Source organism: Castanea sativa, chromosome 9 (assembly GCF_040712315.1).
Source record: "Castanea sativa cultivar Marrone di Chiusa Pesio chromosome 9, ASM4071231v1".
In the NCBI taxonomy this organism is placed as follows: domain Eukaryota; kingdom Viridiplantae; phylum Streptophyta; class Magnoliopsida; order Fagales; family Fagaceae; genus Castanea; species Castanea sativa.
This window is the reverse complement of record NC_134021.1, coordinates 5,499,302-5,512,183: the sequence shown is the minus strand read 5'-3', so window position 1 is coordinate 5,512,183 and position 12,882 is coordinate 5,499,302. Positions and strand designations below refer to the sequence as shown.

The 12,882-nt window shown below is 38.2% G+C and overlaps 1 protein-coding gene across 1 annotated transcript; it reads right to left on the bottom strand.

Moving 5' to 3' along the window:
- Positions 1-720: 720 nt before the first annotated feature.
- On the bottom strand, positions 721-6,599 carry LOC142610374 (membrane magnesium transporter). Its single transcript, XM_075782181.1, has 4 exons — positions 6,295-6,599; positions 6,107-6,159; positions 5,886-5,986; positions 721-1,081 (listed from the first exon to the last, which is right to left on the bottom strand). Exons 1-4 carry the CDS (start codon positions 6,365-6,367, stop codon positions 988-990), a joined length of 321 nt encoding a protein of 106 aa, XP_075638296.1. The 5' UTR covers positions 6,368-6,599; the 3' UTR covers positions 721-987.
- Positions 6,600-12,882: the final 6,283 nt, after the last annotated feature.

Sequence of the window (12,882 nt, the reverse complement as noted above, 5' to 3'; positions counted from 1 at the left end):
ATTACAACTCTCTGCCAGACCCCAGGAAAATATAGCAACAGAATGGGAAACATGACATCCACTGAGTTTGGCCTTGCAAAGCAGCAATTTTAAGAGACCTTCAAATAAATAATTACTTGATTACCAAGCAGGGCCTGGCTAAGACCATTGCTGGTAACACGATGAAACAAGAGTGATTAAAATTTCCGTGCAGCACCAATAAGATAACTCTTTGGGAAAGGATCCCCTCTAATTCAATCATCAAATTCCCTCCCATTTTTTGTTGAACGGCGAACATGCGACTCTTATTTGATCTTTAAATGTCATATATTCGTGTCTTATGTCTAAATGAAAATTGGAGGATTGAACTAACTCTTTTACCATTCCTTGATGTTTTCTCAGTACAACGGTACAACCAAAGGCAGCTTTACAAGATTGTTGTGCTTGTTGCCAAGTCTTAGTTGGATGTGCAAACGAGTATATTGGTATCTTTTCAGGAAAATATGGATGTTTCGTCCTCAACCAAATACTATGTATGACCGTATGGAAAACTAATATTGATTATTTTTGTCCACTCATGTTAACTAATATGGACATAGTCATAAACCTAGAAAAACCAGTAAACACCAGCATTTTTCATTTCAGAGTGCATCTCAAAAACTTCCCAAGAAAAAGTGGAAAAAGTAAGATTTGAGTTGTCTATTTGCCAACGTTCATTCGTTGTCCACAAGCCGGCCTAGCTGTCATGGGTAATGCTAACAAACCTCATTTAGATTATCAATAAATACATTAAAAATTTCGAAGTTTAAATTGCTAGACCAAGGTAGCCAATGGAGACATGAAATTCTTGTAATAAGTTGAAAAATGATGATCCACTAACATCATCTAAACAGCAAAAACACAGAACAGCATAGTGATAGGCTACATGCCACCATTTTTCTATTTCCAAGTTCTAAAGAGACTGGAAAATAATTCTCATGAAGGGAGATCCTTTTACTTCATAGAAACTCAATGTTTCAGCTTCACATCCATTTCCAAAGGAAAGACTTTGCCCCGATGGTTGAAAATCATGAAGTCTGAATTGGCTGGTAAAGAAACTATCCTGCATCCAAAATACACAAATCTTGACGTCAATGATCTAGATAATAATCCTAAAGTCAATATTAGAAGGTGAGGCACATTAGCCATCATTCAACACTTTTAAAAATAAAAATAATAAGAATAATACTACAACAACAACAACAACAACAACAACAATAATAATAATTTGATAGTTGGGAAAAATGGAGATTTGAACCCTAGATATCTCTTAGAAAGTGCCTATTGAGCTACAAAGCTATTGGCATCATAAACACTTCTGACTCAAAAGTATATCTGCTCGCATCATTTTCCAATTGTCCTTGAAGGTGGATCCTTTCAAAGAGAAAGTATGCCGTTTAGATTTGAGAATATGTGGCTTAAGGATGAAGGATTTGTGGATAGGGTTCGGTCTTGGTGGGATTCCTATCAGGTTCATGGTGATCCGAGTTTCATTCTAGCCAATAAATTAAAGCACTTAAAAAAATGATTTGAAAAGATGGAATGTGGAGGTGTTTGGTCATGTTGAAGTTCGAATTAAAAAATTGTGGAAGGACTTAAGTGCTCTAGAGAATATGGAGGAGAGTCGGGGTTTATAAGCGAAGGAAAGGGTAGAAATGAGAAGAATTCATGATGAGTTGGAAAAAGCTACTCTGTTGGAAGAAATAAGTTGGAGGCAAAAATCTAGAGTTCTTTGTGTTAGGGAAGGAGACAGGAATACTAAATTTTTTCACCGCATAGCTAACTCTCCCAGGAGGGTTGATTCTATTGATAGGCTTATGGTAGATGGGGTGTTGTCTTCGGACCCGGTTGCTGTAGCAGATTGTATATCTCAGTTTTATAGGCAGCTTTATTTGGAGGATGTGGCTCATAGACCTGTCTTAGATGATGTGAATTTTTCTTGTATCTCGGTGGAAGATGCAAGTTGGCTAGATAGGCCTTTTGAGGAAGAAGAGGTGTTTGGGGTGATGAATGACTTTAATGGTGACAAGGCACCTGGTCAGGATGGCTTTTCAATGGCATTCTTCCAGTCTTGTTGGGGTGTTTTGAAAACAGAAATTATGGTTGTATTCCACAATTTCCATACTCATGCGGTGTTTAAGAAGAGTCTTAATGCTTCGTTCCTTGCCCTTATTCCCAAGAAAGTGGACGTGGTGGAGGTCAAGGACTTTCGGCCTATTAGCTTAGTTGGTGGGATTTATAAGATTATTTCTAAGGTGTTGGCTAATCGGCTTTGTAGGGTGGCGCATGGGCTTATTTCGGATTCACAAAATGCTTTTGTGAAGGGCAGACAAATTTTGGATTTCTTCTTGATTGCTTCTGAATGTATTGATGGTAGATTGAAGTCAAGAGTTCCAAGTGTGTTGTGTAAATTGGATGTGGAGAAAGCGTATGATCATGTGAGCTGGGATTTTTCAATGTATATGCTTCAGCGTTGTGATTTCTCAGAGAAATGGAGAAAATGGATAAGGTATTGCATTTCAACTGTAAAGTTTTCCATTCTGATCAATGGTACCCCATCTGATTTCTTTGGAAGTTCTAGGGGGCTTCGGCAAGAGGATCCTTTATCTCCTTTGTTGTTTGATATTGTGATGGAGGCATGAAGTTGCATGTTGGATGTGGCTGCCTCTGCCGGGCAATTCTCAAGCTTTTTTGTGGGTAGTACAGCTGGTCCATCAATGATGGCGTCTCGCCTTTTATTTGCAAATGACACTCTGATTTTTTGTGATGTTGAACCTTCTCAGATTGTTAATTTGAGGGCAATTCTTGCTAGATTTGAGGAGGTGTTAGGGCTTCATATTAATTTGGGGAAATTTGAGCTAGTACCTGTTGGTGGAGTACACAATTTGGAGGCTTTAGTGGGTCTGTTGGGGTGTGGGTAGTCTTCTTTGCCCTTGAGATATTTGGGCCTTCCATTAGGTGCAAAATTTAAGGATTTATTTGTTTGGAATCCTATCCTAGAGAGAATGGAGAGGAGATTAGCAGGTTGGAAGAGAATGTATTTATCCAACGGGGGTAAGGTGATACTCATTAAAAGCTCACTCTCATCTTTACCTACATACTTTCTTTCCCTTCTTCCTTTACTGAGAAAGGTGGTAAAGTGTATGGAGAAATTACAAAGAGATTTTATGTGGAATGGGATTGGGGGTGAACCTAAAATACACTTAGTTAATAGGGCCAAGGTATGTAGGCCTTTGTAGGTTGGGGGGTTGGGTATAAGACAGTTGGGGAACTTTAATTCTGCCTTGCTAGGAAAATGGTTGTGGAGGTATGCCATGGAGACTGATGCTTTATGGAGGAGGGTTATAGAGGCAAAATATGGGAACATTTGGGGTGGTTGGTGTATGAAAAAGGTGACAATGCAAAAAACTGTGTCATGGAACCCAAAAAAACTTCATGGTTTAGTTTTTCAACTTTATTAAGTATGAATTGGAAACTGTGTCATGGAACCCAAAAAAATCCATGGGAAATTACTCTTTTTTCACTCACTAGGGACCTTTATTTGAAAATCTCCTATAGTGGCTATGTGGACAACAAATTGAATCATGAACCACACCTCAAGAATGTACACATTCAATCTTAACAAGTTGCAACCAACATATTTTATTAAAAGAAAGGAGAGCTCGAAGCAGCAGGCTTCCTTAGAGCATTACAAAACAAAAGATACAAAGTAACTCTTTAACCATGCAAGAAATAGCATGAGTGTTTACATCAGTCTCGTTGATGAAAAGAGCTAAAAAAATTCATAGAAGTAGGTACTTCAACTGGGAAATTTACTGTGTAAAATGAACAAGATTTACTGTGAACTAACTCAATTAATGCAAGGATCTGGATTACTTACTATACTTGTTAAGCAGACTGGGTTTGGGGGGAAAGTGATCTTGGATTTAGACATGTATAAGCACAATGCATTTCTCAGTATTGGTCAATGGTCTCCATCAGGTTTCTTTAGTAGTTCTAGAGATTTGAGGCAAGGTGTTCCCTTTTTACCTTTGCTTTTCATTCATGTAATGGAAATTCTAAGTAGAATGCTAGTGAGAACTATGGAGGGTGGTTACCCATCAAGATTTATAATGAGAAACGATTTTGCTACTGGCTTGTTTTCATATGGATTTTGCTAATAGGTTGTTGATCTCCCACCTCTTGTTTGCAGATGACACCATATTGTTTTGTAAAGCAAACATAGAACATCTTTATCTCATAGGTATGTGCTTTCACATGATTTTTGGTTTGAAACTGAAATTGGGTAAGAGTGAGATACTTCCGATTGGGGAAGTTGAATGATTAGAAGACATGGCAGAAATTATGTGCTGTAAAAGCTAGAAAGCATAGACACTTCATTTGGTGTTCCGTACCCATGTCATATTGGTCTCATACCGGTAATGTCATGTTATAATTTTTTCAAAAATTGCTCGTGCACCCATACCCGTACTTGTACCAATACCGTGTCCGTGCTTCTTAGTGTAAAGGTGATAGTCTTCCAATAAATTATCTAGGTATTTCTCTGGGATCATCCTTTAAGGCAAGATCTGTTTAGAATCCTATTATTTTTAATTATTTTTTAAATTGATAAGTTACACATACATCTAATGGGTCTTGAATCCACAACCTCACCCTCCACCTAGAACTTAGGGGAGGAGGTACCAGTTGAGCTATGGCTCATTGGCAATATAGAATCCTATTATTGAGAAGATGAGAAAAGGCTAACAGGATGGAGGGAGTTTTATCTATGGTGTTGATGATAAATCCATCTTGTAGAATGGAATACAATTTATTTACCAATAACAGAATAGTGGGTTGGGGCTGAGGAAATTGGACACTTTCAATCAAGTATTATTGGGGAAATAGCTTTGGTGAATTGGGCAAGAAGTCGTGTATTTGTGGAGACAGGTTACTGCTTTGAAATATGGATAGGAGTGGGGAGAATGGTCCACGAAGGGGGTCTGGAGTACCCATGGCTGTGGCTTATGGAGAAGTAGACAGGATGGGAGAGATTCATGGATCATCTGCACTTTGAGGCAGGGAAGGGTAACTGTGATGTTTTGGCATGATAAATGGAATGGAAATCAATCTTTGAAGGAGATGTACATGTACCCAAAATTGAGATGCCGCAATTAACTCTTATCTTCAGCATCAAAATGAAGGAATTATGTGCGGATGGAACGTTCAGTTCGTTAGAGATTTCAACAATTAGGAATTAGAGTAAGTTGATTTGTCTTGGATATGTTGTAATCTAATATCCCTAGGAGAGGCATCCATGATTGTTTGATGTGGAAATGAATGCTGGACTACAGCATGCATCTCATTGGATCAATTTGCAAGAAGCATGGGGCTGCCGCTGATACTTTGCCTCTAAGAAGACAATTCAACATAGCTATTATTTTTATTGGCAGTTACCAGCGGGTCTAGAACCCAAGACTTCACTCTCCAGCCTCCACCCTATCTTTAGAGCGGAAGGAGGTGCAATTTGAAGTACAGCTGATCAGCCATAGAAGACTATTGAATGCTGATTGCTGATTGCTGATGCATCCAGCTCCAAGCTTATATAAAAGTGTCAATATCACAAAATAATCATGTAAGTAGCTCCTTATATGGCAACATCAGACACCCATATTACCAGATAGAATGAAAAGCGGTCCTTTTCAATTCTAACATTTACCATAGCTTTTGTAAGGCATAAGATTAATGCTACAGACATTGCCTAATCCTCAACTACTCTAATGTCAGTGGTCTCAGGATTAAATCTAACTATGAATAATAAAACCATCCATTAAAATTAAACAAAATCTCATAAATTTTAATGAAGAACACACAGAGAGAAACCATACCTATTCTCTTCAGAATAGGGTTGAATCGAAAGAAACTTCCCCGGCACAGTCAGAGCTGCCCAGATACAGAACACTAGCCCTAAAAGCAACTCAGCCACAACCTGCACTCCCAAAAAACCCCCCCAGATTCATATCAAAACACCACAAACACGCCAAAATAAATCAAACCCAGAATTCAATATTGAAAGAAAAAGCACAATTGTAATAATTATTGTACTCACATTCATTGGAGGTCCTGAAAACTCTTCCTCCATAATCTTCAACAAACCCCTATCTGCAACCAAAAATCAAATCTTTCAGCAAAGCAAAGCAAAACATTCAATACCCAGAAAACTAAACCTCAAATTCGTGAATTTCAGATGCATAAAACAACTATATATGTATGTATGAGTGTGTGTTGGGGGCTAACACTGGATGGTTGAATAGGCGGCATGGAAGAGAATTAGGACCCCAAACAAGCCAACTGCGAAGCCTAAAGCCATTTCAACTGAGACCCTTTTCCGATCTCCGGCAGGAGATAGCTCCGGGATCGGTTCCGACGAAGGTTGCACGGATCGCAAAGCGTAGACCTTCGGAGAAAGCAGAGCACTCAAGGCAAAGTTCGTCTGTGCAAAACACTCTCTCTCTCTCTCTCTCCTTTCCTCCGTCTCACTTGGAGTACACCACGAAATCTAACCCGACGATGTCGTTTGGTTTCACTTTTAGTACCTGGCCAATGGGCAATGGGTCATTCTTTGGTGGGTCAAATCAACTTGAAAATTGAAATCACCTGTAATTTTTTTACATAAATAAATACATAACCTAAGCATTTTTTTAAAATCTTCCTTGCATTACAAATAAGAGAAAAATAAAAGTTCAATAATATAACATTCCTTGTTGGCATTTGGAATTGAAAGTTTGAATTTTTTTTTTGAAAAAAAAAAAGTTGATACAACTCAAATACAATTCTAAGAAATTCAAAACATTTCAATGATTGAAATTTCCAATATTTCAAAATTTACCCCTAAAATATATATCATTGTAGGATCAAGTAAGAGTTGCGTAGGATATCAAATAATTTTTAAAATTTTTAGGAGTGTTTCAAGAAAGAAGGTAATATCTTGTATTTATAAAATTTTTATCATAATTAATATATATTTTTTATAAATAGTAATTTTTACAAAATATTTTTTTAATATATACATACGGTAAAAACTAAATTTGGAAGCCCAAGCCCACTTAGAATAGTAGTACCTTGTTCTTCAACCCAAACCCAAACAATAGAATTGTTTTATGTGGAGGTGAGAAGGCAATTATGATATAGTTGCAAGTTAAGCCTAGAGCTAATGAAGTGGTTCTCAAATAAGGAAGAACAAAACAAGTAGTTGTCAAGAAAAAAAGTTCTCCTCGGTCACTTCCGAGGATGAGTTCTTTTATATGTCTTACTCTGATTTTTATTAAGTTATTCACCATTTACCTTTCTAATTCTTACTCTCTCCTTTTTTCCCCCTCCAAAAAACCTCTCCCCTCGATGTAGAACTTCATTCCTTTTATATATTATCCTTCTTGACATCCTAGCCATTCACTTGTATGTCCCATAGCTCTTCCCTAGATACTTGTCCCATCAGGGTTCTGCTGAAGGTGGTAGAAGGGGTTTGCTAGCTATGAAAACACTGTTCAATGGTCATTTCCTTATTAATACAGCTGATAAGGTTGTTACAGAGCATTCAATGCGGGGTGGGAAGTATACCTTTTCAGGAAGTTTTCTCCCACCGTACGGATCCTCTCCTACAGCTCCATTCCTCCCAGTCGGGCGCTCATAAGATGCTAAATCTCCTCCCCATCCTCTTCCCGAGTAGACCAACTCCTCATGTCAGATGTGTTTTTATAAATGATTTGATGCATGACACCCTGCCTTTTTATTCCTCTCGGTCCTTGGACACCCCCACACATACATACATACATACATACATACATGCATGCATATATATGCATATATATAATAAAAATATTTGAGTGCTAGGGTATTTAAGAAAGTGAGAATGAGAGAAAGAAAGGTTTAAGAGTTGAGTGAAGAAACTTAGAGAGTGACTACGTTCACTCTGGAATGTAGGCACCAACATAATGGAGAGAGTGGGCTAGTGGCACCAAGATCATTGGGTTCAACGTCCCATACTTGGTGGGTACAGAATTGTAAGAGGACCTTCTAGTGGGATGCGTAGTAGTTTTCACGTGTATAGATGTAAAATGTTTGTTTAAGGAGCTATGTCCTCACTTGTTCGTCCATGTAGGTGACAGATGAGCAACCTAAGACAGACAACTCATATGGCAAGGTGACAATTTAATCATTCAACTGGTGCATGTGTCGAATGAGGAAGCCATGTCGGACGAGTACCAAGTTGAACGAGTGCCATGTCTAACGAGCGAAGGGTGTCAAACGAAACATGTTAAAAAGCTCCCTATCACTAAGAATGTTTTGCATTCGTGATTGCATAATAGTGTCCTCTCTCTCTCTCTTAAATTCTTCATTATGTTTTTTTTTAGAGAATTTTATCCTATAGTGTCCGTTTCTAATGATATTTCTTTATTATCAAACTAAAACACCAATTAGTTTTTGGTGTAGACAAGAATTGAACTACAAATCTCTTATTCAACTATCAAAGATTTTACCAGTTATACAAATCATTAAAAAATAAAGGCATTATTTATGCTTTCTCATCCTTTTGTTGTCTAGCATTTTTGAGTTTTCAATGAATATTACAAATTTTGAGCTTGACTATTCTTATTCCTTAACATTTATTGAACGTGAGAGATAATTGAGCCAATTTCCCTTTCTATTTAACACTAGCTTGTAACCTCATGCATATGCATGGAGATTAGGTGCAATATCTAGGGTATTGTACCTGATGCAATTTCTTTGAATGGTTGAGATTGATAGTTGTAAAAAGCAACTTTCAATCTCAACCATTGATTCAAAAAAGTTAAGAAAAAAATTTGAAGTAAAAAGTGAAAGTTAAAAAAGTGAAAAGTGAAAAAAAAAAATTGTGAGTGAAAATGGTGAATTGCACCTGCACCGAATCCTAATCTTATGCATGGATACATTTAAAAATATACAATAAAATACATAATATAATTCTTATATATATAATTTAAACACTATTGATAGTCATTTTTATATTTTGTTAACTCTTTAAAAAAATTGTGAGGATATTATTTGGTATAACTCACTTGGATGAATATTTATGATGTGATCTCACATTAATTCTAAAATTAAGAAATAAAACTCTTTAAGAATAAATAATTTAGGACACATGGTGCTAAATTGAAACTCTAATTTGGAATTCTAATTTGAGTTTCTCTCAGTTTCACTTATTATTATATTTAACACTAGCTTGTAATCTATGCATATATATAAATACACTTAAAAATATACAATAAGATACATAATATAATTCCTATATATATAATTTAAATACTATTGATAGTCATTTTTATATTTTGTTAACTCTTAAAAAAAATTTGTAAGGATATTATTAGGTATAAAATGTAAATTGTCCTTTTTTTTTTATTGTAAAACACTTATTTTTTTTTACGAATCATTTATTCTAAATTCTTTAGTTTTTGTACTTAATAACTCACTTGGATGAATATTTATGATGTGGTCCCACATTTGATTCTAAAATTAAGAAATAAAATTCTTTAAGAATAAATAATTAATGACATATGGCGTAAAATTGGAACTCTAATTTGGAATTATAATTTGAGTTTCTCTCAGTTTCATCTATTATTATTATTATTACTATTATTATTATTTCCACAAATCCACCATAAGAAAAGTCCTTACAAAAGTAAACATACTGCGTGGGGGGTAATCGTTATTTTGAGAGATTAAGTTTTGGAGCCTCTATGACTAAAAACCGAGAGCTATCAAGAGAGGAGGAAGCTGAGCTCTTCAGAAGCAAGAAAAAGGTCAAGGAAGGACATCATGCTGAGTTTAATGATGGCTTAAGTGAGAGTGGGCATTCACAGGGAGGCCAAAGCCCTTAGGGGGTTGCTAAGAAAACATTCAAAGACAAGTTGGTGGGTGAGATTCTAGGAGCCTATGCTAAGGCATTTGACTTCTCGGACCTCTTGGACATGGAGGCGGATTTAGATGATGAGGTGGAAGAGCTCCAGGAAGGGTTAGCAGCGGTAAAGTTCACGAGAGAAACCAAAACCCTGAATCAGGAAACCGTGGTCCAATGCGCTGATTATTAAGCTTTATGGCAGAGCGATAGGACTTAGTTTTCTTTAGAGCAAACTTAACCTACTATGGAAGCCACCTGGGTCCTTGGACTGTGTTGATCTTGGAAAAGATTTCTATTCAGTCAGGTTCTCGTTGAAAGAAGACATGGATGTAGTTCTTAAAAATGGGTTGTGGTTCATTAGGGGGCACTTTTTATCCATTAGGCCATGGGAGCCATTCTTCAAGTCGGCTAGTGCTACTGTTTCGTCTATAGCAATCTGGGTTAGGTTGCATGAACTACCTATGGAGTTGTATGAGACGGAAGTACTCAAGCCAATTGGTGAAGCTATAGGGAAAGTTCTTCGAATTGATTCCCATACTACCATGAAGGCCAGAGGAAGGTATGCAAGACTTTATATTCAGTTAGATATGACCAAGCCACTTATCAACACTGTTATCATAGGATGGTTTGAACAGCCTGTGGTCTATGAAGGACTTCACAAGCTATGTTTCTCTTGTAGGAGGATAGGGCATAGGAAGGACTCTTGTCCACTCACCATTAAAAAACCAGAGCCACCTATGGAGGGTGGTCCAATGAGTTGTGGAGAGGATAGGAGTACGTACCAAGGAGCGTTGCCACATGGTTTGCATGACTCATCTTGTACTAGCACAGTCAATGGAATGACGAAGGACAAGTGTGCTGACATGGAAGAGGACAGGTACAATCCTTGGATGCTTGTGACACGTAGAAAGCCTGGGCAGAAGAAAACAAATATTTCCATTATCTTTGGGGACCATTCATTTCACGAATTGGGCCAAGCAATTCATGGGCTTAGGTAAGAGCCGAATGGTGATACAAGGGATTGGACCATTAGTGGTACAAGAGCTGAGACTTTTGGGCCTTTAAAGGTGGGCTGAGAACCAAGCCTTGGTTTTAAAATGGTGGACAAGGAATTGGAGTTCTGATCCAGCTCTTCAGTTAAGGGCAAAAGAGACTTAGCGAGGAGTAGGGCAACTAAGTGGATGTCTAAGACAGATACAAGGGGAGTGGGTAAACACTTTCCAAGCGCGACGACTATTTGGAATTCTCGGGGTAAAAATGGCAATGGTGAGTGCTTCGTTGATCCCTTCCAATTTTCAGCAAGCGGAAGAATTGAGATGGGCAATCAATCTCTTCGGCAAGACTGTGGAGTTTCCGGAGGCGGGTACTGTGGAGACCAAGGTGAAGCCAACGCACGTGACGGGATGGCTCGGCAGAAAGCTAGCTCTAGCGTGGAGGAACACCTTCCCGTTGACGGAGGTCAGTGCAAGATTAGGCTTTCTGCCACTCACGGAGGAGGAACGAAGGAGTGCGGGGAGAGTGCTCCCCCAAGTGTCGTAGACACCAGTGTTGTGCAAAGAAAATCCAACGGAGGCCTTGTTGGAGTGAAGGATGTTAGATGCTCAACCCGTGTCCACCTCCATATTGGGGAATCGACATTTTACAAAGATTATTCAAGTGCCTAAGCCAACGCTAGTATTCAGCATCCATGCCATGGCGAGGGAGAGGAATTTGGGAGTGTTGGAATATCTAATGACTCTGTGTTCAAGGAAGGGAAGGACAAAGGAGATGATGGCATTGATAAGATGGAATTTGAGGAGGGAAGTAGAGATTTTACCTCCTTTGGATGAATGCTTTTCATCATTTAACTATGAATATTATAGTGTAGAATTGTAGGGGTGCTTTGAAGCCCAATTTTCAGGGTCATGTTAGGGAGTTGGCTAGGAATCATAACCCTGCCATTTTGGTTGTAATGGAAACGCGGGTTGGGGGAGACAGAGCAAAGGAGATTACAAATCGTCTCCCATTTGATGGTGATATTCATGTGGACACGATTGGATACGCGGGTGACATTTGGCTATTGTGGAACTCAAATAGAGTGGAGGTACTTTCTTGGATTACCTTCTAAGTCAAGGTATTACCTTCTAACCTTTCTTGGATTACTTTCTTGGCTCAAGAAATACATGTCGAAGTCAAGGTATTACCTTCTAACCTTTCTTGGATTTTTACTGTTGTGTATGCTAGTCCTAGAATTGTGGAGAGGCAAGTGTTGTGGGAAAATCTGTCTAAAGTTGTTGATCTCCATAGTAAACCTTGGATTATTGCGGGTGATTGTAATGAGCCCCTTGCAAGGGATGATAAGTTTGGGGGTAGGCCGGTTAGCATAAACAGATCTCTGATGTTTAAGGACTACCTTGATAAATGTAACATGGTGGATATAGGTTTTAGTGGGCCAAGATATACGTGGACGAATAGAAGGGGAATTCATAGCCTTATCCAAGAGAGAATTGATAGATTTTTTATGAATCCAAGATAGTGTTTGCTCTATCCAGATGCTAAAGTGTCGCACTTAACCAAGTGTCACTCGGATCATTGCCCCGTGTTGATGGAAACCAATCCCAGAAGGCAGCTGCATCTCATAAGGCCATTTAGATTCCAATCTTTTTTACTGTCTGATCCCTCCTTTCCGAGTGTGGTTAACCAGGCATGGCAGCACCCAAGGAAGCTTATGGAAGCAATTGAAGTTTTTTTCCAAGCAGGCCAGTTTATGGAATAAAAACCAGTTCTGTGTAATATCTTCCAAAAATAGAAAAGAGTTTTGGCCCAGCTTGATGGGGTGCAAAGGGCTTTGGCCAACCAACCATCTTCCTCTCTAGTAGCATTGGAGAACCATCTTATCAAGGAGCTGGATGTTGTGTTAAAGCAAGAGAGGGACCTTTGGGCACTTAAATTTAGAATTAATTTGATGATCT

Excerpts from the sequence above, each read along its gene's own strand:
- LOC142610374 (XM_075782181.1), bottom strand. The coding sequence starts at position 6,367 with ATGGCTTTAGGCTTCGCAGTTGGCTTGTTTGGGGTCCTAATTCTCTTC. Across the intron at positions 6,160-6,294 it reads CGCCTATTCAACCATCCAGT|ATAGGGGTTTGTTGAAGATT; the intron begins GTTAGCCCCCAA and ends TTTTGGTTGCAG. Across the intron at positions 5,987-6,106 it reads TTTCAGGACCTCCAATGAAT|GTTGTGGCTGAGTTGCTTTT; the intron begins GTGAGTACAATA and ends TTGGGAGTGCAG.